This window comes from Pelodiscus sinensis, chromosome 6 (genome assembly GCF_049634645.1).
Source record: "Pelodiscus sinensis isolate JC-2024 chromosome 6, ASM4963464v1, whole genome shotgun sequence".
In the NCBI taxonomy this organism is placed as follows: domain Eukaryota; kingdom Metazoa; phylum Chordata; order Testudines; family Trionychidae; genus Pelodiscus; species Pelodiscus sinensis.
Window position 1 is genome coordinate 93328929 of NC_134716.1, and position 24628 is coordinate 93353556.

General features: G+C 42.7%; 1 protein-coding gene and 1 long non-coding RNA gene across 9 annotated transcripts in view; one reads left to right on the forward strand and one right to left on the reverse strand.

Annotated features, from left to right (window-relative positions):
- ERCC8 (ERCC excision repair 8, CSA ubiquitin ligase complex subunit) overlaps positions 1–24628 on the forward strand; it is a 60338-nt gene that overhangs the window by 30016 nt on the left and 5694 nt on the right. For 4 of the 8 annotated variants that reach the window (XR_012905020.1, XR_012905024.1, XR_012905021.1 and 1 more), the window contains 5 exons: positions 9351–9454; positions 12161–12285; positions 13906–14103; positions 22208–22294; positions 23314–23466. Coding sequence is in view for 2 of the 8 variants with exons in the window: in XM_075932876.1 (XP_075788991.1) it covers positions 9351–9454; positions 12161–12285; positions 13906–14103; positions 22208–22294 (514 nt within the window). In the remaining 6 variants the exon portion in view is untranslated. Of the gene's footprint in view, positions 1–9350; positions 9455–12160; positions 12286–13905; positions 14104–18832; positions 18964–22207; positions 22295–23313; positions 23467–24628 lie in introns of all 8 variants that reach the window. The other 4 variants (XR_012905022.1, XM_075932876.1, XM_014579202.3 and 1 more) reach the window with 2 other exon arrangements.
- LOC142830024 (uncharacterized) lies at positions 7141–23506 on the reverse strand. Its single transcript, XR_012905033.1, has 3 exons — positions 23369–23506; positions 9854–9984; positions 7141–7264 (listed from the first exon to the last, which is right to left on the reverse strand). It is a non-coding gene; the product is annotated as an uncharacterized LOC142830024 (long non-coding RNA).

Below are 24628 nucleotides of genomic sequence, written 5' to 3' on the forward strand. Positions count from 1 at the left end.
CTGACCAGACCACGCTCATCTGCAGCACCAAGCACCACGACGCAGACTCCTGCAGGAATGTCGGCACCGAATAAACACTCCACAAAACACTCCAGTGGTGCACACAAAACAGCTGGCATCGTCTCAGCCCAGCCTGCCAGTGATACAAGTCTCACTGGTATCCATTCCGTTTCCCCCTCCACCAGTACCGCAGGTAACCACAGAGCCCTCCGTTTCTTTGGTGCTGGGAACACCCTTGTATCCCGTACACATCAAGGTTCAGTCTCTCATCCACCCCAGCCTCAGCCCCATCATTATCTAGTGATGATGACGATGATGAGCCTATTCAGGCACACGTGCCTAGACACTCCTTGCCTAAGTCCACGCAGCAGATACAGCAGTGGCAACCACCACAGTGGCTCCCACCACACATCCCACCAAGCTGGCCATACTGGGACCCATGGGCAGCCTACAAAACACAGCAGCCACAACAGCCATCGCTACAGCCCAGTCTCCTGTCTATTCCAGTTCATGTGGTGACAGAGGACGTGGATATAACAGGCGATGACCAGACACCCGACTCATCCCCCACTTACGTGTATTTATTCATGATCTCTGGATGATACAATCGTGCCCCCACCGCCAGTTTCCCCCCTCGGGCAATAACAAGTGTTCTTTGAGATGATGTGGGGACAACTCCAGTTACTGCACCAGGTGAGTAACCTTCCCCATCCTGAACTGTCTGTCTTGTATCAGCAAACCCTTGCAAGAGAGGAGCCTTGTAAATGTATAAAATGTGGTAAAAGTTTCACTCAGAAGTAGTATTTGAAATATACCAACAAATTTACGAGAGGAAGAGAATATATGCTGAATTTACATGAGTTGTATTATAAAATGTTATCGCAAGTTCCTCTGCTAGGTAATGATTCATACTGCTGATGCGCTAATAGCATGTTGGAAGAGCTATTACCCTTTTAAAAGACACATGGTATAAATTTGGATGGCAGTCACACACACTGCATCCATTACCTGGGCGTGATACAGATAATTCAAAAGCATCCTCACTGCAAAAAACTGACAGCTAGGAAAAGGAAAGTTAGAGATCTCCAGTTGAAATTCCTGATGATGGTGAAATATCTCGGACTAGTCTCTGACCCAGAGTTTAGAATATTTCCTGGCCATGGGTCACCTATACCTGCCTCAGACATGGAATCCTCCTCAAAAACTGCTACTAAGGACTCTGTTCCTTTAAAAGCAACAAAAAAAGCAGTCTCACTCTTCATAGCAGCAAGATTCACCTAAAAATAACCCCAACTATCCCCATTGCAAAGTCTGCCATGGCACCAAGAGTGCCAAACTGCAAGGAACTGGGAATGTTCGATACCGAGACATCATGAGGAGCTAAAGACCCGGTGTGGTCTAGCTCTCGTGGATGTGCTCATACTGAAGTCAAGTCTCCTAACTCAAGCACCAGTAGAGCCTGGAAAAAACAAGCAGTAAGCAGCACAATGGCACCAGCTGCTCAGCAGACCAATGCAGCAAGTCTGCAGCACCTGCAGCCTTTCCTCTGATTGCAGAGCTTGCTTCTGTCCTCTGTATCAAGCCTCCTGGTGATGCAGCAATTTATCAGGCAGGCAGACCTCCTGACTACTTCAATTCAGGGGACTCTGCTTTTTGGCATTGAAAGCACCTGAGCCAGACCAAAACCATGCCTTGCCATTGCCCCTGTTGGCTGAGCCCTCCCTTGTCCAGGAAGAAGATCAGGGATGTATGCCCTGTGTCATTCCTCATTGAAACCTGGACCATCGTAGCACCAAACATTTCTGCATGGAACTGGCTAGGAGGTTTCACAATGGTTCCATCTCCTATTGCCCTCCCACCAAACAGGGTATACTGGGACTCCTGGGTATCATACAAGGCCCAAACACTAGACCTCCCAACCCACCCAGCAAAATGTGATCACCTTTGCCACCTGCCTCAGATTCTCCAGAAATACAGGAGAAAGAAGTAGAAGAACCTGAAAGCAATTCCCTCCTACCCCCTCTTTGTCTCCTGATAAATCAGTAATGCTGCCACTCTCAACATCTGAAGATAACTTCAGATCCTTTTAGGATCTGTTAAATGAGTAGCTGAATCCCTTGATGTTTCACAGGCAGAGCTGCCAGAGATGCAGCATAAACCAACAGATATACTCTGGGCTTCTCCATCAACTAACATATAGTGCAGTGTTTAATGCAGTCATTATGTACCCTGCAAAAAGTGCCTGACAGATACCAGCCACAGCTCCGCCTTCTTGTAAGAGTTTCAACAAGAATTACTATATATCAGCTAAGGGGGCTAAAATTTTGTTTATCCACTCTGTCCCAAACTCATTGGTGGTAGAAGTGGATGATCAAGGGGGAACTATTTCTTACAATCAAGAGTGGAAAGGATTAGCTACCCTCCAATTCTGCATAGCCAACTACTTGGCCTTATTAGCCACATGTACAGGATACCTTCACTATTTGTGTTGGATGTGTTCTAGACACCACTGCAAATAACAAAATTCACAAATACTAGGAGCTATGGCTCCCTGCTCCCCCCCACCCCTGGTGAGGTCCCCATGGCTCCTAACAGCCATGGGGAACTCACTACAGGGACCAGGAGCTGTGATGAATTCACCACCCCCTCCAGGCCAGGATGAAAGACACCTCACAAATACATGAAACCACAAATGGCGATTCTGCTAGTCGTGAGGGTCTTCTGTGTGCACAACATGTTTTCTCAAATGTAAGTCTTTATTGAACATCTTCCAGCAAAGAAAGAAGAGCAATATAAGGCCAACATATGTTGCAGAGGGTTCCCCATTGCCAGAATGGCCCTTCAGGCATCACTTAATTCTGCTGACACAGCAACACAATCCATCACTACATCCATAGTCATATGCAGGACTTATTGTCTCCATCTTGCCAGGTTTCTTAGCGAAGTTCAATCAACAGTAGGCCAAAAATTGTTTGCTGAGAGTACAGACATGTCTTTATACAGATCAAAGGACTCCTAGGCCACATTACATACAATTGGAATCTGTCCCTTCAAGCAAAAAGAAACAGGGCAGAGTCTATGATCGGCCATTCCAGACTGTCCCATATACCCAGCTTTGAAGATACTATGACCAGTGCTGCTAACACAAAAATGACACTGACAAACAGTAGATCAGTCATCTTACATGTCAACCATCCACTTTGAGGCAAACATTTTGAAGTATCAGTCAAGGGCACAAGAACCTGACATTCTCCAATCCCAGAGTTGCATCTAATATCCAGCCCATTTGGCTATCACCATTCTTTCCAGTCTGGAAAACCATCAGCTCAGACAAATATGTTCTTGGAAATTATCCACAAGGAATAGTTCATCCCCTTTGACTCTATTCCACCTGCAGCCCCCTTCCTCTTCCCTCTTCAGGGACCTCTTGATGTGCACCTGCTACAGCAGGAAATATACTATCTCCTACAGTTAGATGCCATGGAACCCATTTCACCTCAACAGGCAGAGGATTTTATTCACATTACTTTCTAACTCAGAAGAAAACAGGTGAATGGAGACTCATTCTCGACTTGCAAAAACTAAACAAGTTCGCGAGAACACAGCATTTTAAGAAGGTGACTCTAGCAACCATAATTCTGGCATTGGAGAAAGGAGATGGAATCTCAGCCCTTGAGCTACAGGATATTTACTTTGTTACCATTTACCAGCACACAGATACGGCAGGCTACACAGTCTATATTTCTCAAAGGCACTTGATCAATAGATGTCTTACAATGCCCAGCATGGTGAAAGACTCACTCAAATGGTGGCAAAACATATGAACATTTGTTCAGGTGTCCCCTTCCAAAGGGAATCTGCAACTGTAATGATCATCACAAATGCTTCTCGGGTGGGGTGGGGCACATTTGTGTGACTATACCATCCAGAGTTGCTGGTGCTTAATGGAATCCAGTCTCCACATACATACACTGGAGCACAGGCAGTCTGAAATGCCTGTCATCACTTTCTCCTAATCCACAACAGACTGTCCAGATTCTTATGAACAACTTGGGGACTATGTTGTATATAAATCACCATAAGGGACTTGATCTTATCTGTTCTGTACAGGAGCAGTCCACCTCTGGCAATGGTGCATTTCCAAAAATATAGACATCATAGCACCCTACCTGTCCGTATGACAGAATGCCAAAGCAGACCAAATAAGGAGGAACTTTTCATAAATGCATGAATGGGAGATGAAGCCCAGAATACTAAAAACAATATTCTGACAATGGGGATTCCCTTCAGTAGAGCTCTTTGCGATGGCCCACAATGCCAAGTACTTGTAGTACTGCTCCCAGGCTGAACTGGGATATGACACTCCGGGCGATGCCTTTCTTGTAAAATGGGAAGCCCCACGGATACATGCCTTCTCACCAGCCCCTCTGTTGAGCCATGTCCTTTGTCATCAGTCAGGCATACATCCTACATACAATCAAGACAGACAAATCCAGACTCAGTCTCATTGCATGAATGTGGCCGAAACACATGTGGTCTCCATATCTGAAACAGATGGCTTTGAGGCCACCACAGACCATTTCTTTGTCCCTCATCTGTGGACAAAGGACACCTCCAGTGACTACAAGATTTCAGTACTCCCTCTGAAGACCTGGCTAACCCATGGATGACAGGATTTGAAACAAGATTGTTACAAGATAGTACAAGGCATACTTTCTGAACAGCTGGTAACTGACAACACAGAAGACACACACACAAGTGGAAACGATTCTATACCTGGTGCCAGGACTAGCAAATTATTACACAATCAGCCCCTGCTACCCTTAGTCTTTGATTATGTATTAACATTCAAAAAATTGGGCCTATCTACTGAAGAGTGCATCTAGCAGCCATCACTTTCTTCCACACTAAGTAAACAGAGTCACCCTCTTAACTCCCCACTAAGCACTTCCTCAAGGGCATAGAGAACACTTATCCCACACTACAGGACCAGACTCCCATGTGTGGTCTCAGTCTTCTCAGTGCTTTCATGGGCAAACCCTTTGAACTACTAGCAACCTGCTTGTTATTGTACCTATCCATGAAGGTCTCCCTCCTAGTAGCTATCACGTCAGTAAGGAGGGTGGGAGAGCTGGCTGCTCTAATGGCACAGTAACCTTATACCACATTCCTCAAAAACTAAGTAATTATTGATCCTAAATTTATGCCCAGCTTTGCCTCCCCCCTTCCATCTCAACCAGCCCATTTACTTACCTGTGTTTTTCCCTTAACAGCATGCTGATGATAAGGAGGCCTCCTTTACATACTGGATGTCTGCAGAGTATTACCATTCTATATAGAAAAAACAAAAACATTTTGAAAACCTTCCAAGATGTTCATATCCACAACAGAATGTTCCCAGGGTCAAACCATCTCCAGAGACTTTCTAAATAATGTATAATCTTTCTATAATCTGCAAGCTCCTTCTGGACTTTGCCCACTCCACTGGAGCACTGTCCACATTGGTTGCCTCTATCAATAATATACTCATTACGGACATTTGTAAAGCAGCTATCTGGGCATCGGCCCATATTTTTACCAAATACTATGCATAACAACAATAATCAGCTGTAGCTACTCAATTTGGACTCTGTGCTCTCCCCCATACATAAATCAATGTCAAAGCCCTCCCCCTTTCTACTGAGGGACACTCTTCTATAGCAACATAAAGTGGAGCACCCATAGGGACACTCCTCAAAGAAGAAGAGGAGACGGTTACTCATCTTGTGTAGTAACAGAAGTTCTTTGAGATGGTTGTTGCTGGAGGTGCTACTTTTCCTCCCCAACTTTGGAGTTTCTCATCAATCCTCTGGAATAGAAAAGGAAGTTGGGGATAGTTTGCTGCACAAGGTAACTGCTGATAGAGATGTAAGCCAGCTGCCATGCATGGCCATTCGGGCCACTGCTGCTACAGATCACTAATTAGAAGAGCGGGGCATTAAGACACCTCAAGTGGAGCACTCACAGGGACAGTCCTCTCAAAGAACTTCAGCTTCTTCAGAAGGTGAATAATCTTCTCATATCCTTACATTAAACAGGTTCAGGGACCTCCAGGAAATCAGCAGGACTTCTGGACTAAAGTGGCCCACAATCCTTAGTTAATGGTAAGAAGGATTTTGACCCCAGAAGTCCGAGTGTATGTTCTGAACTGAGGTTGTGATTAACTTATGATGGCAGACAACACCTATGTGGGATTTGAAAGACTAATCACCAACAAAAATCCTTGTTGAAGTGATAGAATAAATATAGTAGCAGAGGATTTTTTTTTGTTTTTGTTTTTTGTTACGCAATAGGTTTTCTCTGTAGTCATGTTACCTTAAGAATAAAATAGGCTTTCATAGAAAGTGCTGTGCAGTAAGTTAATTGTTGGCACTTGCTCTGTTGTTCATCTCTGATGGAAAAAGTAATCAGTCCTTCTTAGGCAGAGTCTTATGCTGAGAATAACACAATAATGGCAGAGAACAGTTGTTTAACCAGGAAATATTCTGTCAGAAGGGAGAGAGATGCAGGTCTTCACCCAAGAAAGGCAGTGGGTTGGGAGCTGGAAGCTTGAGTGGGTGCCCTTGGAGGGTTGTTTTCTCTAAGTGATATCTCTGCATCAATCTGTCCTGTACCATCTGTACAAATGATTAGAAGCCAGGCCCAGCACTCTTGTCTATAGCTTCTGTACATCGGCAATAGAATCCTGAACTAGAAAAACAGGTGCAATTCCCATGAACTGTGACACCTGAGCCAGTGAGCTTGCCATTGAAGAGGAAGTCACAAATAAGATAAAAATACACTTGCAGGGACAGATACTAATTTAGAAGTGTTTTTTATTTTATTTTATTTTATTCTTTTTATATTCATGGCAATGTAGAGGTACAAAGAGCAACTGATAAATATAGATTAGTTTTGTGAACTTTGGCAAAGAATTGAAGTCTTTTTACAAGTGATCTGGAAGTCTGACAGATGCTTGTAGTAGAATGTCCATCCATGCATACATAACCCATACTTGCTGGGTGTGGGGCTCTGTCCTCTTCTAGTGGCATCTAGTCCACTTATTCAAATTTACTAACCTTCAACCTGGTAATTAACACATTTAACCAGGTTCTCTGAGACCTCTGCTGGAAAGAGAATTGTGTGTTGCTGGTGATCTGCAGCTCCTGGTATCTTCACTATAATTCAGTATACCTGGACACTACAATGCTTCAGGTGGACTACACTTTTAGCTGGATAATGTTAACTGAAATAAAAAACATTGGAAAAAAACAAGAATTGGCTAAGTTGAAAACATACTGTTATAGTACAGCTGTGCGTTGTCAGGTTGTGAAGCTAAGGAAAATAACCACTACCTAAGAGGTCCTTTGCTTCATTTTTCATATATTTTTCATTTTAAAAAAACATGTTTTCCTTACTGACTACATTGATGTGATGGACAAGAAACTCTCAACTGTCCATTTATTCACTTTTTGTGACTGGATACTCTTTAAAAACTATAGAAATCTGGACAGAGTCAGATTCTGGTAAATTTTTAACCTGTCTTCAAGAATAAGGAAGGTAGTTTATTTCATTCATCTAGATTCTATCTGTAAGGTCTGCAGAGAAAATTGGTGCCCCAACAGTTTGTATCTTTTTCACTCAAGAATGCAGACCATTTTTTTACTGTTAAAATTTGGTGTTAGCCTTTTTTTTTTCTTGCTGTGGGTGTCTCTCTCTCAAATCAAGTAGACTGTGTGTCAACATGAATATGCATTATATGCAGTGGATACAATTTGGGGTTTCTCCTTAGAACAAGCATCCTTTTTAATATTCTTCATTGAAGGCAAAATATGCTGCCTTCTTTATTACTTGTTAAATACTTGGTACCACTGATGCATAAGCAAAACGAAAAGCTTCTATTTTCAGTTGGCATGCCTCCTTCTCAACATACATTGTGTACAACATTAGCTATAAGGGGAAAAACAGCAAAGCAAATAAGCTATTTTCTGGTTTACTGACTAGGGACACAATCTTTCCCTTTTAGCTTGTATGACAAAGCTCCTACAAAAACTTGGTGAGTCCTGCACATCTTTGCAGATTTGCTTGCCTCAGAGGTTCACAGCAGCCCACAATTTTAGGCACCATGCCCAGGGCTTTAATTTGTTGTGTGTTGAGCTCTTTTCATCATTGGCTAGCATATGGTAAAATGGAGAATAAACTCCACAGCCCTTTTCACCAAGTGGAAATGGGGAGGTGGGTGTTAGAGGGAACCTGGGCCTACCTTCTACACCAGCTTCCAGCCCACAGGCCTGTGATAACTGCTCATGTGAATCCCCAACACCTGCTGTAATACTGCTCCAAGACCCCTGAGCTACTCCCCCAGCACATTCCTTCTCTCCGGTTCATCCTCCTAGTTGTGAAGTCCTTTCTTCCTACTCCCAGTAGTGCTTTCCTTCTTCCTCCCATCTTCATGGCCCCTACAACTGCAGGCAAGCTTCTTTTATAGGCAGTCTGAACTGGTTTTCTTAATTACCTCCAAGTGTCCTAATTGGCCTGTGGTGGCCTGAGTCTACAATCCTGGTGAATTAGCCCGTCCTTGTCACTGCTGGTTCTAAATCAGACCCTCCCTGTTATTCTAGGAGCAGGGATCTCCTCAGTCTTATATATCTCCTCTCTCCTACTTCTTTATAGCCTTCTCTTCTGACCCTGTTATTACACTTGTTACTTTTAATGACATGGGCATATTGTTTCTCCGTCCACTAGACAGACTTGTATTTTGTTCCTTAGCATTTTTGCAACCCACATTCTGTTTATTATTGTATTTGTGCAGTATTGTTAATAACCAATACAATAATATTCTACTTGTTATTCACACATTGTATTGTATAGATGAGCAAGAATTTCAAAGTCTGCCTTCAGCTAGGCACCTCTCAGTATCTTGATTGTGCTGGGACCAAAGTGTAGGCCAGAGCAAAATCCAGTGTAGAATTCTGACCTCACAGCAGGATCAGCCACCGACTAGATCAGTTTGGTGGTTATTGTTTGTTATCGTTGGTTCCTCGGTCTTAAAAAGTTTCAGAAACACTGATCTAGATCATCCCTGATGTCTGTCCAACCTACTCTTAAATATTTTCAGTGATGGAGATTTCACAGCCTCCCTAGTCAATTTATTTCAGTGTTTAAACACCCTGACAGGAAGTTTTTCTTAATGTCTAGCCTAAACCTCCCTTGCTTTAATTTAAGCCCATTTAAATCAATGAGAACACTTATTGGATCCTTAACAGCAAGAGATATCGATGGGTGGAGGCAATTTCTCTAATCGATACATTTATACCATTTATTTTTCTTAGTGCTGACAGTAGAGTAAAACTGTGGGATGTGAGGAGAGCGTCCGGATGTCTGATTACTCTTGATCAGCACAATGGGGAGAAATCAAAAGCATCTTCTGAAGCAGGTAATAAAGAATATACAGGTTGGACCTCCCTTGTCCGGCACCCTTGGGACCTTTCCTGCCCCGAATGAGGGAATTTGCCACATCAGGGGAGGTCTCCTGCCACCGGCCTCCCAGGACTCTCCCCCTCCTTGCAGCTGGCTCCGCTCCGGCCCCATTGCTACTGGGCTCCAGGCTGCAGGACTTAGCCTTAGGCTCCAGTCCTCTGGGGCTCCCCAGAGATGCTGCTCTTCAGATGCTATGGCACGGCTTTTCCCCCGCCCATCCGAGAATCCCCAGGGATGGGGCTTGCCAGCTGCCCTGTTTTCCTACTGCCCCACCCAGCCAGGGCTCCCCAGGGATGGGGCTTGCTGGTCCCTCTGCTGTCCCACCCAAATGGAGCTCCCTGGGGATGGAGCTCACCGATCTCGCTGGTTGAAGCTCCACAGGGATGGGGCTCCCAGCTGGTTCACACTCCCAGGTGCTGGGGCTCTCTGATTCAGCAACATCCATGGTCCATTGGACCAGAGGGTCCCAGATTTCGGAGGTTCAACCTGTATTCATAAGGGAAATTATGATAGTGATGATATGCTGCACTAGTGATATAAGCGGTTAGTCAACTTACTTGTACGCATACACTTATCAGATAGTCAACTAGTAACTCTACCAGTTGCTTTCTCCCCCACCTTGCTTCCTCTATCAGAGAGAGGCAGCCGGGGGGGGGGGGGGGGGAGCAGGAGCTGGTGCTGGGGGGAGCTCTTGCTACATTTCAAAAGCAGAAGTGTCGCGGGAGCCTGGGGTGAGTGCAGAACTCAAGCAGGGGGCTGTTGTACATTTCAAAAGCAGAGTGCATGGGACCATTTTTTCAAAAGCATGGAGCATGGGGTCAGTGGGGGACTGCTTGAGTTCCCCACTGGCCCCATGATCCCTGGTACACTTCCGCCTTTGAAATGTAGCAAGAGCCAGCAGCTTAGCAACTAACTGAATAGTCAATGCAAAGTACATCAACTATTTGATTAGTTGATTAATCTAAATTTAACATCCTTATGCTACACCTTTACCTTGAAACATTCTTTAATTTCATACCATCACAGTTTTTAGTACAAGAAATGACTGATCTTTTACGTAACACAGGCCATAGAAAGTCATCTGGTAACTCCAGTAATTTATGGCTGAACTAAAGCATATCTTTTTGAAGGACATATAGGGTGAAATGTTTGCTCTGTTTGAAGTCAATGGAAAGGTGAAATTTTCAAAAGGGTTTGATAAGATCCCTTTGATAAGTTGCTCTAGTGATTAACTACTCTTATTGTTAAACAGTGTGTGTATATTTCCAGTTTGTCTAGTTTCAAATTCCAGCTACTGCATCTTATGCTTTAGTCTTTTTAGATTAAAGATTTCTCTGTTATCCATAATCCTGAAAAGATTAACTTGTGCCTAAATTTAAGCACTATGAGCCCCATAAATTAGACTGCTTTACAGTGTTTAAAATTAAGTATGTAGGTTCAGAGTTTTATTCAGGAAAATACTGATGGTGGATTTATACATAAAACAACATTGAGTTTGTTTTGTAGGCTGTGGTTTAACTTTGTACTGTGTCATGACCTCTGCTGCATATATGGAATATTAAAGTTTGATTTTAAGAATTAAAGATGTCATTAGCACTCAAGAAGTTATTGAAATGACCACATACTGGGAGAGCTAGGATTTATTTTTAGTGTGGCTTATCCCGTTTGGGTGCCATCAAGTGAACTTTTGTCTGTTTATGTTGTCTTAAAATGAATTAATAAGAGTACAAATATAGACAACTCCGAGAGGTCCTTTAGAAATGCCAAAGACGAGAGAAAAATCTGTTCTCTTGGATGACTGTTGTATGTTTAGAAATTTAAACATCCAGTTAATTCCTGTGCTCTCCACTTGATTATTTTTTTCTCTCTAGAAGGACAGATTTGATTTGTATATAGTTTAATGAGAATTGTTAGTTTTGTGGTATTTTTAAAATAGAAACCGAGGAAGGATTGTGAACAATGGGAGAGAAAAATTTGAAATAACAGATAAAATAGACAGCTCATTAATTTCATTTTAAAAAATTACAGAGCAGATAAAGTAGTTTTAGCAAAGTAAAATGGAAACTCCAAATTACGAACTAGGGAGGAAACCTAAGGGTGTGCCAAAGAATTCTTTACATATGTACGGAAAAATAGATGTGAACAATCTTTGTGGTGGAGCACTACGGAAAAGATCATTGGACAAATGACAAATAGGCTTTTACATCATGTTCACAAAAGGCTTATATTTTATGCTGTAAAAGAGGAATATATTTTTGGTATAGATGGAGTAAAAGCTGGATTCAGAAACACTTGTAAGCCGTTAAAATAGTGTCAGATTCTGCATTCTCTCTGCATCCAAAACAACTATTAAAATCAGTTGATGTTTTGCCAAAGAAAGGGGTTCAGGATTGGATCCTTTTTGGAAGTTGTTAGCACATTACAGTAACATCAAAAACAGAACAGTGTCATCTGAGCATCTTGATATATGTAGAAAGTAGAAAAGGCATTGAAACTTATGCATATTTACATTTTTTTTAATGAAATGAGTTCTAATGTATATAATACATTTGCCATATAGAACCTAATATATAAGGAACTTTATCACTTGGTATCAAAATTCAAAGATTTCTCCCCCCCCCCCCACCACACACTTTCACTCTTTCTCTCATTTTTCTGACAGCAAACACTGCTCATAATGGACGAGTTAATGGCTTATGCTTTACAAGTGATGGGCTTCATCTTCTGACTATTGGTACGGATAACCGGATGAGACTCTGGAATAGTTCCAGTGGAGAAAACACACTGGTAAGGCTTTTAAAGGACCTTCAATTGCATTTCCTGGTTGTCTTTGATAAAGTAATAGACCAGTGGTCCAATTGTGATTCAATTTAGCTTTGAAAATAAATCTCATGCTGGACACTGTTGCAAAATCTAGGATTGAAAATTAGACTCTAAAACCATTCATGACAGTAGCTCAAATCCAGATGAGCCTGGCAGTAACCAAAAGCATTAGCACCCATTGACTGTTGGCAGCTTGTGTGAAATAAATTGGTTGTTAATCTACTTTTCTCTGGGTGAGTGTCCACAGCATAGAGTAAATAAGTACAGAAACTGAATTAATCTCTTGTCTCTCAAACTCATTTAGAAAAAGTTACACCTATGACACTTAAGAAAAACCTTCCCTTTAGCAGCAGGAGGTAGTCTTTGTCTCTCTTGAATAGCCAGAAATATCCTGGACAAGTGGCTTGTCTGTACCATGGAGTATCTCATAAAATGTGCTTGCCTAGTTCTACATCAGTCAAATTATTATTCAACTCAGGATAGCCCACCTGAGCCTTACATTCTACAAAGTAAACGAAATAGTCTAGGCCCTGACCAGACCAACTTCTTGGGTTAAGACAGGCAGACCCTTACTTTCCTATCCAAGGTTCACTCTGAAAGGGTACGTCTACACTTGCTCCCTAGTTCGAACTAGGGATGCAAATGTAGACGACCGAAATTGCTAATGAAGCGGTGATTTAAATATCCCGCGCTTCATTAGCATGATCTTGCCGGCACGTAACTCCTCTCAACGGCTGTTCCGAAAGTGAAAGTGCGCGCCAGGACACGTTGGTTCGAACCAAACCCCTTGGTTTGAACTAACGTAACTACTCGGGATTCTTTGTTTCCCCATTTGGGGACCCCTGCTTTAAGATTTAAGTTCTCAAGTCCTGTCTCAGGACGTTAAGCAAATGCAGCCAGACTAACTCCAGTGGCTACAGAGGAATACCTGCAAAGGTTCTGCAACTCCTTTTACTCTAAACCTTCTGGGCTCTGATTGGCTGCTTCCATGCACATACTAAATATGGGGGGTTAGCAGCCAGCCGGATAACCATTTAACCTATAAGTGACTGTTTAGTAGTTAATTGTCCCAGTTAACCGCAACAACCTCCCACCCTCTCACCCCTGCATGCTCTGCATTTAAAACTGGGATTTGCAGGCTAGCTCAGTCCTAGCCCGCTGGTCTGAGTTTTAAATGAAGAGCACACAGGGGAGCCACCTGCCACGCAGTGCTGCTACCTTTGATACAGAGGTAGCAGCGCAGAGCAGCAGGTGGAAGCTGTATTAGAAGCAGGAGCGTGGATGTCTGTCAGCAGCCCCTGTTCATCGGGAACCTGAGCTCTGGCTTCCCACAGAGCAGCCTCTATCCACAGGGAGCTCATTGTCCCTTATCTTTTACTCAGTACTATTTATCTTATTCATTATGCTATTTTCACTAACCTTGGAACCCAAAAATAAGCTGTATGCATTTAGGAAGCTCACAGTTGTGTTAAATTCCAAAATAGCAGTATTCTTGAGATTCTAACCATTATTTTTTAAAATTTGTCTTAATTTAAACTTCGAGAACTAGTTTAATATAATAATAGCTGATCTTGCATCCTACAGGTGAACTACGGAAAAGTTTGTAATGAAAGCAGAAAAGGTCTCAAATTCACGATCTCTATTGGCTGTGATCCAGAATTTGCATTTGTACCATATGGTAGCACCATTGCTGTTTATACAATTCACTCAGGAGAACTGATAACTATGCTTAGGGGACATTATAGTACTGTTGACTGCTGTGTATTTCAGCCCAATTTTCAGGTAAGTGAGGTATTTAAATTAATAGAATAATGAACTCATAGATTATCTAATCTGATATATATAACATAGACCATAAAATTCATCCAGATGCTCCTATATTGAGTCCAGTATGCTGGGTATATGTAAAGGCTATCGTCTCGTAAAACTACCTCCCTACTTTACTTTATATAAACTAGGATCACATTAGCCCTCTGCCACAGCATCACACAGGAAGCTCATGTTCAATTGTTGGTCTGGTATGATCCTTAAATAACAAAAATGAGTCCACAAAAGCTCATGCTATGTTTCATGTATCATTTTATATATATGTATATATTTTTTTAGTCTCTTGGGGTATGTCTACACTTGCCCCCTAGTTTGAGCTAGGGAGGCAAATGAAGCATACCGAACTCGCAAATCATCCCGTGCTTGCCGCATGTAGACGCGGCAGTCCGATTGCAAGAGGAGTAACAGTTAATTCGAGGGAAGAGTTTTAAATCAGACTACCGCGTCTACACACGGCAAATTAAATCGGGCGACCGGCATTTTAAAATGGCGACCGGCTGCGAATATGCTAATCAAGCGTGGGATATTTAAATCCCTCACTTGATTTGCAACTTTGGTATGCTTCATTTGCCTCCCTAGTTCAAACTAAGGGGCAAGTGTAGACATACCCTAAGGTGTACTACAGGACTCGTTTCTTTTCAGAGTAACTGCTTTCCAGAATATAACCTCCCATTCTTGGCCTCCTTGAATATTGGCATGACTTAAGCACTCTTCCAGTTTTCTGGATTTTATCCAATATTCTAGGCTGTATTGAAAATGACCAGGCCAGGGATTTCATCCAGAAACTCTTTCAGGTGTCATAGGTACCTTAGCACACTTAACATAAATACCCTTTTGATATCCTCAGACCTGCTAGGTATGAAGTTTTTTGTGAGGCCTTTAGCTTCCCTGATCAGTAGTATAATTTTATATTGCTTGCTGATTATTTCCCCTTTACCAATATGTTTATGTATATATTATTTTAATTGCTACCTTGACTTCCTCTCTTAACCAGGATGGGCTTTAACCAGTAAAATTAATTTAATTGTGGAACTTCAGACTATATATCCTACTGCTTAGAACGTGCCCTCTTTTTGCCCATGAATGTCATGATCACTGGACCCTAGTCAACTGCCAGTTTGCTGTCCAGTTATTTATTATTCTTCATCCATCATAAAGAGATCTGATCTAAAACAATTACCTGGATATTGCTTACAGTATCTTTTTAGTTAGTATATGTACCTACCTACAAAGGGTAGTGTGCTGCTTAATTAGTATTTATATATCAATCTGAAGTACTGGGAGTAAAAATTTTAAAAAATACATTGTTATTATTGGCTCAGATTCTCCTTAAGCAGATATTCCATTGACATCTATGAGATGTTAGCTTGATGAAGTATTAAGGACTGCAGGATTTGGACCATTATTATAACTGAGGGGTTTAGATGATTTCGGAAGTTCTGCAAAGGGAAGGCTGGTCGTGAAATCCATTGCAGGGAATTTAGTGTTTTGCCTTTGGTGGCTGGTGCTCAGATAATAAACATGACTTGAATTCCTGACTCAGTCAGGAGTGGGAATAGTGTCTTGTTTGTAAAGCACCATGCACACCTACGACACAGAATAAATAAGTCTAGAATTTTATGAAACTGCTATAACTTCTTGAAAATACCAATAATTTAGCCCTGAGTAAGGTCAGCAGGGCTTGCACTTCAGCTCTGGGCAGAGGGGCTTGGGCTTTGGCTTCTACAAATCTGTGATTTCTTGTTAATTGCCTGTGTCTTGTCCATAACTTTTAATAAAAAATATCTGTGCAAAAATCATGGTCTTAAATATAATTAATAGTCACTATGATGTCAAGAATTGCAACGTCATTGGAAAATGTAGCTGCTTTCTTCCTGAGACCTTGCTTTTTTGTTGTGGCAAGTCAATAAATATACAGAAAAATTAAAATAATTATAAATTAGATAAGATGTATGTACACTCTGTGTTAGGAATTCCCATAATTACCCTATCCTTTGTGCTGCCAATTTGCATGATGCTTTGCATTCTACCTATTGTTCTGCTCTTAGTTGACTCAGACGCTCCAATAAGTTTATGTTAATATAATTGTATTTAGCACAAGCTCTAGGCCAGCGTTCCCCAAACTATGGGCTGCGGCCCGGTACTGGGCCGTGGGGGGAAAAAAAAACGGGCCTCAGCGTGGTTGCCGGGGTATTCCGGGCTCCCGGAGTGCCCATGTGGCACTGGGTCCCCCAAGCCCTTGCCCAGGCTGGGAAGAGTCTGCAGCTGGATGTTCTGGGCTCCCAGCAGAGGCGTAGCTAGGGTTACCAGGTGAGTTCAAAAAAAATGTGGGACACACTTGATCTTAGATGGCCGGGAGGGGAGCGGGGCAGGACTGACTGGGAGGAAGTGCACATTCCCGGTGAAGCACAAGTGAGTCTGGCCCCAGGGATTCCATATTTCCCTCCCCTCTCCCCACATGCCTCCTGGAGTAGTTGCGAACTGTCTGGGTGGTAGACACACTCACGCAGCCTAAGCACATCTGCCAGCCAGGCAGTTCACATCTACAAACTGATACATCTAATAATAATAAAACTTACCTAATGAGAAAATACCAGATATTTTATATGTCCAGTTTATTCTCAATTTGTTTCCTGGACTGAAACCTCAAATACCGGACAGTCTGGTACAAAACTGTACACCTGGCAACCCTACCCCTCCTTGCACCCTTCCTCCTAGCCAGATACCCTACCCCCAGTCTGCTCCAGCTCCCGCCTCCCCGAGTGCCTGTGCAGCGCCGGGTCCCCCAAGCCATGGCCCAGGCTGGGTAGAGGATGCAGCCGGGTGAAACAGTAAAAATGTATTGATTTTTCATTCTTTTTTAAATATGTGTTTATATTTTTGGGCTGCAAAAAACAGTACTGAAAAAAAAACGGGTTCCAACTAAAGTAAAAAGTTTGGTAAACCCTGCTCTAGCCAGCTTTCTGTCCATCTTACAGTGCATTTATCCAATCCATATTCCCTTAACTTGCTGGCAAGAATATTGTGGGTGACCGTATCAAAACCTTTGCTAAAGCTGGCACCGGGGGCTTTGGGAGGACCAGAAACAACTTATTTAAATATTCATCATTTGCATAATGAATATGCAAATATATGTTACCGGTCCTCCAAAAGCTCGTGAATGGATTTACTGGTCCCCATGTCAAAAAGTTTGGGAATCCCTGCTCTAGGCTAACTGAAAATCATACAAAGTTTCCACAGGAAAATAAGACAAAATAGTTGTAATGCTCACAGTAAATATCTCCACTGCACTACTCAAAGGAAAGATTTTTCTTTAAAATCTCATTCATGATCTGCAATTTGCTAGAGACTGAAGAGACTTATTTCCAAATTTGTATTAAGTATATAATCTGTGAAAACAAAATATGCAGAATATCCATGGCTGTGTGCAAGGCCAACCAAATCCTAGTGAGTTAGCATTGTTTATAATTAAGATTCTACCAGACTTGACCATTTTGATCAATTTTGTGGTCATAGGATTTTAAAATCGTAAATTTCTTAATTTCAGCTATTTAAATCTAAAATATCATGGTGCAATTGTAAAGGTCCTAACCCAAAAAGAAGTTGGGAATGGTGTTAAAAGGTTATTGTGGGTTGGGGGGGGCTTACAGTACTGCTGTCTTTATTTCTGTGCTCTGATGCCTCCAGAGGTGGGCAGCTGGAGAATGGTGACTGGCGGTTGGGAACCCAGCTCTTGAGGCAGAACTGCCACCAGCAGCAGCACAGTAGTAAGGATGACATAGTATGGTTTTGTCATTCTTACGTCTACACTTTTGCTGGTGGGGTGCTGCCTTCAGAGCTGGGCACTTAGTCATCTGCCACTCTCCAGCCACCTGACTCTGCTCCTTGACCACCCACCTCTGAAAGCAGCGCAAAAGAAAATGTGGCAATATCACTACTACCTTACAATAACCTTGTGACACACTCTCCCGCCCCCCCCCCCGCAACTCCATTTTTGGTCAACACCCCCAATTTGAGAAATGCTGTCTTCCCTGTGAAATCAGTGTAGAACAGGGTAAAAGCATGCAAAAAACCAGGTATTGTGGTCTGTGATGTGTTTTTCATGTACATGAATATGGTAGAACCCAATTTGTAATCTTTGAATCAGGGATGTAAGCATCTAGCCAAGTTGATTACTTGCTTTACCCCTCCCCTCCACTGCCTCTGTATCAGAGTAAGCAAGCGGGTAAGCAGGAGCCAGTGCTGGGGGAATCAGCTTAAAAGCAAGTTCCTCCCGTCACTGTTTCCGCAGTGCATGGGGAGGGGAGCAGAGGAGGCTTGTGCTGGGTCTGGGACCTACTCCCACTGCAGCTCTGTAGTTTAAATGTAATAACCACAGTGGTCCCAGTCCTGGCTCTCACCTGCATGCCCAGCTCCTGCTACATTTAAACTGCAGAGCCTCAGTGGGGGTAGCTTCTGGACCCGGCACAAGCCAGGACAAAGTGTCTCCCTTTATCGACTAATCATGTAGTCAATACAAATTGCATCGACTGATTAGCCAGTTACCCACTTCTTAACATCCTTACTTTGAATATATAAGGACTGATTTAAACTGCGGTTTCCTTCTTAAAAATTTGGAAAACACTTAAATAATACAGAGTTGGGCAAGATTAAAAGATTCCATATTGGTATCTGTTCATCATAGCATATAACCAGGGCTCGACGATCGTGGTGAAAGCCACTCGCCAGCCCCGCACCGCACATGTGCAAGACCTGCACTGTGCATACGTGGACCGCCGGTGAACAGGGCGACGGGCTGAAATCTACTCACCATAGGTGAGTAGATAAGCGTATTTGTCGAGCCCTGCATATAACTATTAATCATTCGAAAAGAAAAAGAAAAACATGCTTAGCAGGTACATCCAGAGGATCTTACAAACACTAAGCATGCAACTTTGTTTATATGAATAGTCCCATTCAGGCCAGTTGGATAAACCACATTGAGAAGTTATTCATGTGCATGAGTGTTTGCAGGATTGGGACCATAGGATGAATATCAGTTTTAATTAATTCAACCTGTTTTAGAAACAAGGAACAGTGATGATCCATTTTAGGAACCAATAAATTAACTTGTTAGTTTAAAGAGTCTTATTTTAAAGGTGTCATAGCAGCTCCCTAACTAAGTGTAAAAGCCAATACTTCTTTAAGCAGACTTTATATTGACTTATATATAAAAATTTGTACATAGCACATTTCACTTTAGCTGTTTAAACCTGCAGCATTTCTTGTCTTAAATGTGATTTATGAAACATTATTTACAAAATAATTAGCAATCCAGTAATTGTTTTGAAGACGGCACCATATATAAACATCATCCTATGCAGCCATATGAACAGCAATCTGGCAATAAAATTGAAGGGGCATTAGTATGTAAATTCTTCGGGGCAGGAACTGTCTGCTGCTTTATACAGTCTAGGACAATAGAGCCCCATTCTTGTGTGGTCTTTATGCACTGACATAATTAACATAACTAGTTGTAATTATGCAAAATTCTTCCCAACTCTTCAAAAACAACACTATGTCCCCTGCTGGATTTTTGCTGTCATCTCTTGTTTTAATATAGCATTTCCTGAGCTATTTCTCATTGTCTGGCACTAATCAGCATCTTAGTCATGACCTTCACAGATATCTGTTTAGCACTGTCCACAAAAGAAAAAAAGATCTTTATTGCAGTGCCTGGCCACAAAAGCTTGCCACATGGATGCTCCACTCAAAGACTCTAAGGTCTTAGTATGGCTCCAGGCAGCTGTAGGGCTTCCAGCAATTCTGATAGACAGTATTAGAATCCAGGACAGGCCTGCTGAAAGGAAGTGGAAGCAAAGAGGATAATTTTCCTGGGACTCAACACTAAAAAAGTGCCAGGAGTTTCCAGGCCCTTTATATTGATGCCAGAGCACCATGCAATACGCTTCTGAAGGCTGCCTGGGGCAGGCGTGGTGAGCTCCACAAAACGATGAGGGCTATCTAGCCCAAGCTTCTACTCAAGGCTCTGTCCCTTCTTGGGGTGTTGGGCATGGCCCCCTGCCTTGCCCAGGGGGCCAGCAAGGGTGTTGGCCCTGCTGATCTAGGAGAAAATGGGAAAAATCTGACCCTGTATCAGCTTTTAAATGGGGCAGGAAACATCTAGCCAATTGGGCACAAGAGCTAGTGAGGGTGCACGGTTAGACAGGTCAGTAATGGTTTCTGGGAAAGCAGAGTGGGATAGCTGTTGGAGGACTGCCAGGGCTGGATTGAGAAAGAGGCTGTAGCCTGGAAAGGTTGCAGGGGCACAAAAAGATGTCTGGGCCACCAAAAGTGCAGATCCTTTTGCAAGGCCCCTTTAGTCTGAGGCCCTGAGCTGTAGCCAATAAAGCCCCTGTGTTCTAGCCCTGCCTGGCCAGAGGGAGGCAGAAACGTGGCTCTACAGGCTACTGTTCTCCTTCCCTCTCCCTGCCAGGCTGGATCTTGCACGTCCATCTGTGCACTTATCTCGCTTGCAGGCCCTGCCCCCCGCAGCACCCATTGTCCAGGAATCATGGCCAATGGAAGCTGCAGATAGCATGCCTGCAGATAAACCCCCTCCACTCCCCAGGGTTTGCACCATTAAAGGGGAGTTGCCCCAGGTAAGTGCCCCAAGCTCTAATCCCCTGTCCCATCCCTGAGCCTCCTCCTGCACCCTAACTCCCGCACATATCCAATACACCCACCCCAGACTCTTCCCTCTGCACTCTAAACCTTTTGGCTGCTGTCTGGAGCCCCCTCCTGGACCCAAAATGTCTCATCCCCAATTCTACCCATGCGCCTACATCCTCAGTTGGAGCCCACACCCTCTCCTGCAGCCAGTCCTATGCCTCAACCCATAGCCCACCTCCTGCACTCTGAACCCTGGTCCCACCCTGGAGGCTAGTGGGGCCCTCAAAAACTAATTGCCATGGCCCTTCAGAAGAGTTAATCTGGCTTTGTTTTCAGCAGCATTGCATGCACATGACCAGTACAGTGTACTAACTCAGTTCACGACTAAGTTAGTTCTCTTTGAAGTAAGGCTATTAAGAGGTGGGTAATTGGGTAATCGTGTAGTCAATACAATTTGTATCAACTACATTATTAGTCAATAAGGGAGGTGCTCAGAAGGAGCTATCTCCGCTGCAGCTCTGCAGTGTAAATGTAAGAGCCGGACATGCAGACTGGCCAAGGACATGGGCTGTTTCCCCACAGCAGCTTCTGTCTGGGGGGGGTCCCGATTCCCCTCTTGGACCCCCCACGGAGAGGGGCTGCTGCTGGAGCAGCCTCTCCTGCTCCGCTCCCCCACACTGCTGCCTCTGATAGAGGCAGCAGCATGTGGGGGCAAGCCACACTGTGGAGACGGTGCTGGGGGGAACCAGCTTTTAAGTACCAGCTCCTGCTCTTCCCTTCCCCTGCCCCTCCTCCTCCCCCCTCCACCCCCCTGCCCGGCCCGGCCTTACTGCTTCTGATATAGAGGCAGTGAGGGTGGGGGAAATGTCAGTAGTTGATTCAACTACTGGATAAGGCTAGGCTTATCGAATAGTCAACTAATCAACTACTCGTTTGCATCCCTACTTTTAAGGACTCCAGAGTTCGTTGTAAATGCAGTTAGTATATTACAATGGATTGTATCAGGCATATACAAGCATTTGTAACAGAATTAACTTGACTTAATTTGGTTTAAATCCTCCATGTAGACAAGGCCTAAATTATTAATTGATTGTGTCAAAGTAAGAAATTCTGCTCTGAAGAAACTTGGAATACAATTGGCAGAAAGGAGATAAAAAACGAGTTAAATGTAACAATGAAGTAAATTTAAATGGTAGCAAATCTATTTTGGTAAATTCATCCTAAAGAAATTAACAGTAATTGTGTCCTATTGTCTTGTATGTTCTGAAATCTGCAGTATTCTAGATTACTTTACAGATTGGAATGTAAGAATATGGTTCTTTATTACTAAACATTAAGTGTCACTTAAATTTACTATTTCTCATAAGCATTTCTTGGTCAGTATTTATTTTTGCTTTCTTTCTCACAGGAACTATACAGTGGTAGCAAAGATTGCAATATCCTTGCATGGGTTCCAGCTCTACGGGAGCCAATTCCTGATGAAGATACTGAAAAGGTATATAATATTTTATGCATGTTAATTTTTGTGCAGCAAAGGAGAAAAAATTAAATATGAGGAAAATATTTCCCATTTGACCTTTGCGGTGAAGATTGATGCAGTATACTTATCTTCTAGTGCAGAGTAGCCTAATGGATTCTACCAGTTCTCTGGTAGACTTCCTGCTTCTCCTGTATTTAAAGTTTTTCCTGTTTTTATGTTGTTTGGCTGTTTGACTTTTGACTTTCTTCTTAGTCTTAGGTAAAATTTATTATGGAAATTACAAATTTACATAACTTAAGGTCCTTCTGAAATATAGTAACAAAATTAAAAATCAAAGCAGTTGCAGAGTATTAAGCAAACAGTGACATAAAGTGTAATAGTTCTTCACATCAGTTACTGTTGATCTGGAAATATCAGGAAAATTCTAAGCGAGTTTACTCAAGAATTTGAGATAACAAGAGGTGGGGCATGTATTTATATTTACTAGCCAAATTCCCATGAAACTTTTGATATATCTACAGATTTTTAATGAATCATTGAAGCCTATTAAAAGAGCCTGAAAATATTTGTTTTAAATAATTTCATTATTGTAAAGTGAATTCAGGCCTCTATCTTTACAGGATCTGTTTATGAAATGAGGTCCAGTTTCATCATGTTGTTTGTTCTTGTGATTTATAGTTAGTACTGTATATTTGTGGAGTGAGGTTTTTTTTAAAAAAAGTCTTTGTTTTTGTTTTCTAACTACACTGTGACAAGAAGTAGTTTGAGTTTCTCAGTAGCTTTGTGTTTCTCTTTAACTTTAGCTTCCAAAATGAAAACCTAAGCAACAGTACCTTTCAAAGGAATATAAATTGCTTCCCTTACTTATTGGTCTTTAAAGTTTGCAATCATCATCAAAAACACGTGTGACATTTAACAACCACTGAGTTTATAAATCTGCTTAATGAGATTAAGACCACCAGCACAAAGCTAAAATTACCTATGTATGTACTTGATATATTGTAAGTAATTTCAGGTTTTTGTAATATTTTCAGCAGCCCACCATTGATCACAATTCTGATACATATTGGCTATTCCTCCCCTGCCTACCATTTCTAGAGGAAGTTTAAAGGTGTAGCACTGCCTTTGCAAGCCATACCCCTTCTTCTGCTTGCTGATGGATCTTCTCCTTCTGTGACAGCTGTCAGGTGGTGGTTTGTTTTGTTCCTCTCCTCTTCCTTAGATTTGTTATACTTAGCTGTTTTTTGGACAGTTAAAGTGTGTTTATTTTCAAGTCTCCATGCTTCTTCTTGGTTTGGGATGTGAGCTGCATGATGGTCACAGCCCCTCATAGTCTCCCCAGCAGTGCCTTGACTTGCTAATTTAGGTTGGATGTATTCCTAGAGGATTCATCTCAAGACCTCTTTAATTAAGATTAGTCTTTAATTCCTAGAGATTGCAAGATAATCCTGGAGAGTTGGCAGCCCCAGCAGTGCCTTTCAGGCATGGCAAAGCAGCTGCACAGACACCAGGTGAAATCCAAAAGGTGCTCTGTGTATGTGTCAGGCTCCTCAGCCTTGGAAGAAGGTAAAATATGTCCAGCCAGCCAATTCTCTCTCTGCTAAGGCATGGGGCTCTGAGTCAGACAAGCATGTTGAGACTCCTCCTCCCCAGGTAGCTGCAACTCTACTGCAGAAAAACCCAATCAGGGGAAGCAGAGCAGAACAGGGAGAGGCTTAGAGGATGAGGAGGACTTAATGAGGAGGTAAATTCTGGAGCAACAAAGGATCATAAAGATATCACACTTTCCAGGATGCCAGTCCCCCCACTAGCCCTAAAGTGGGTCATAGAATCTCTGGGGATAAATGCAGGATTTCCCTTCCACACACCATGAATCCAAATCCTCATGATATCTGATTTTGAAGGACTTACCACAGACTCTGAATCCCAAAAAGAAAAAAGCAAGAGTGTCCTGCTCAAAAGAGCAAGTACTTTTGTTAATGTGGAGTAATAATCAGGAGTTAACACCTTCTCCTTTGCCTGCGTTGGCCCCCTTTCTAATTGCTGATAACTAAAAAATGGAAGCACTGCCCCTTTTTGTCCCAAGGTCACACCCTTTCTTCACCTCTTCCCCCAAGACCCCACTCCCATTGCTTGCTCCTCTCTCCATGTCAGTCTCTGGATCATCTCCACCTCTTCTGCTCTCTTTTCCCCACTCAGGCTGAACTCCCTCTGCTCTGTGGCTGAGACAGAAGCTGCAGTTTGACAAGGAGACTGACTGCCGGTAGGAGGTGGTCCCAAGGAAGGACTGGTACAGGTTAATGACCTGTCACTTCCCCCTACCCCAAAGTAACCGGATTGTTGGTGTTC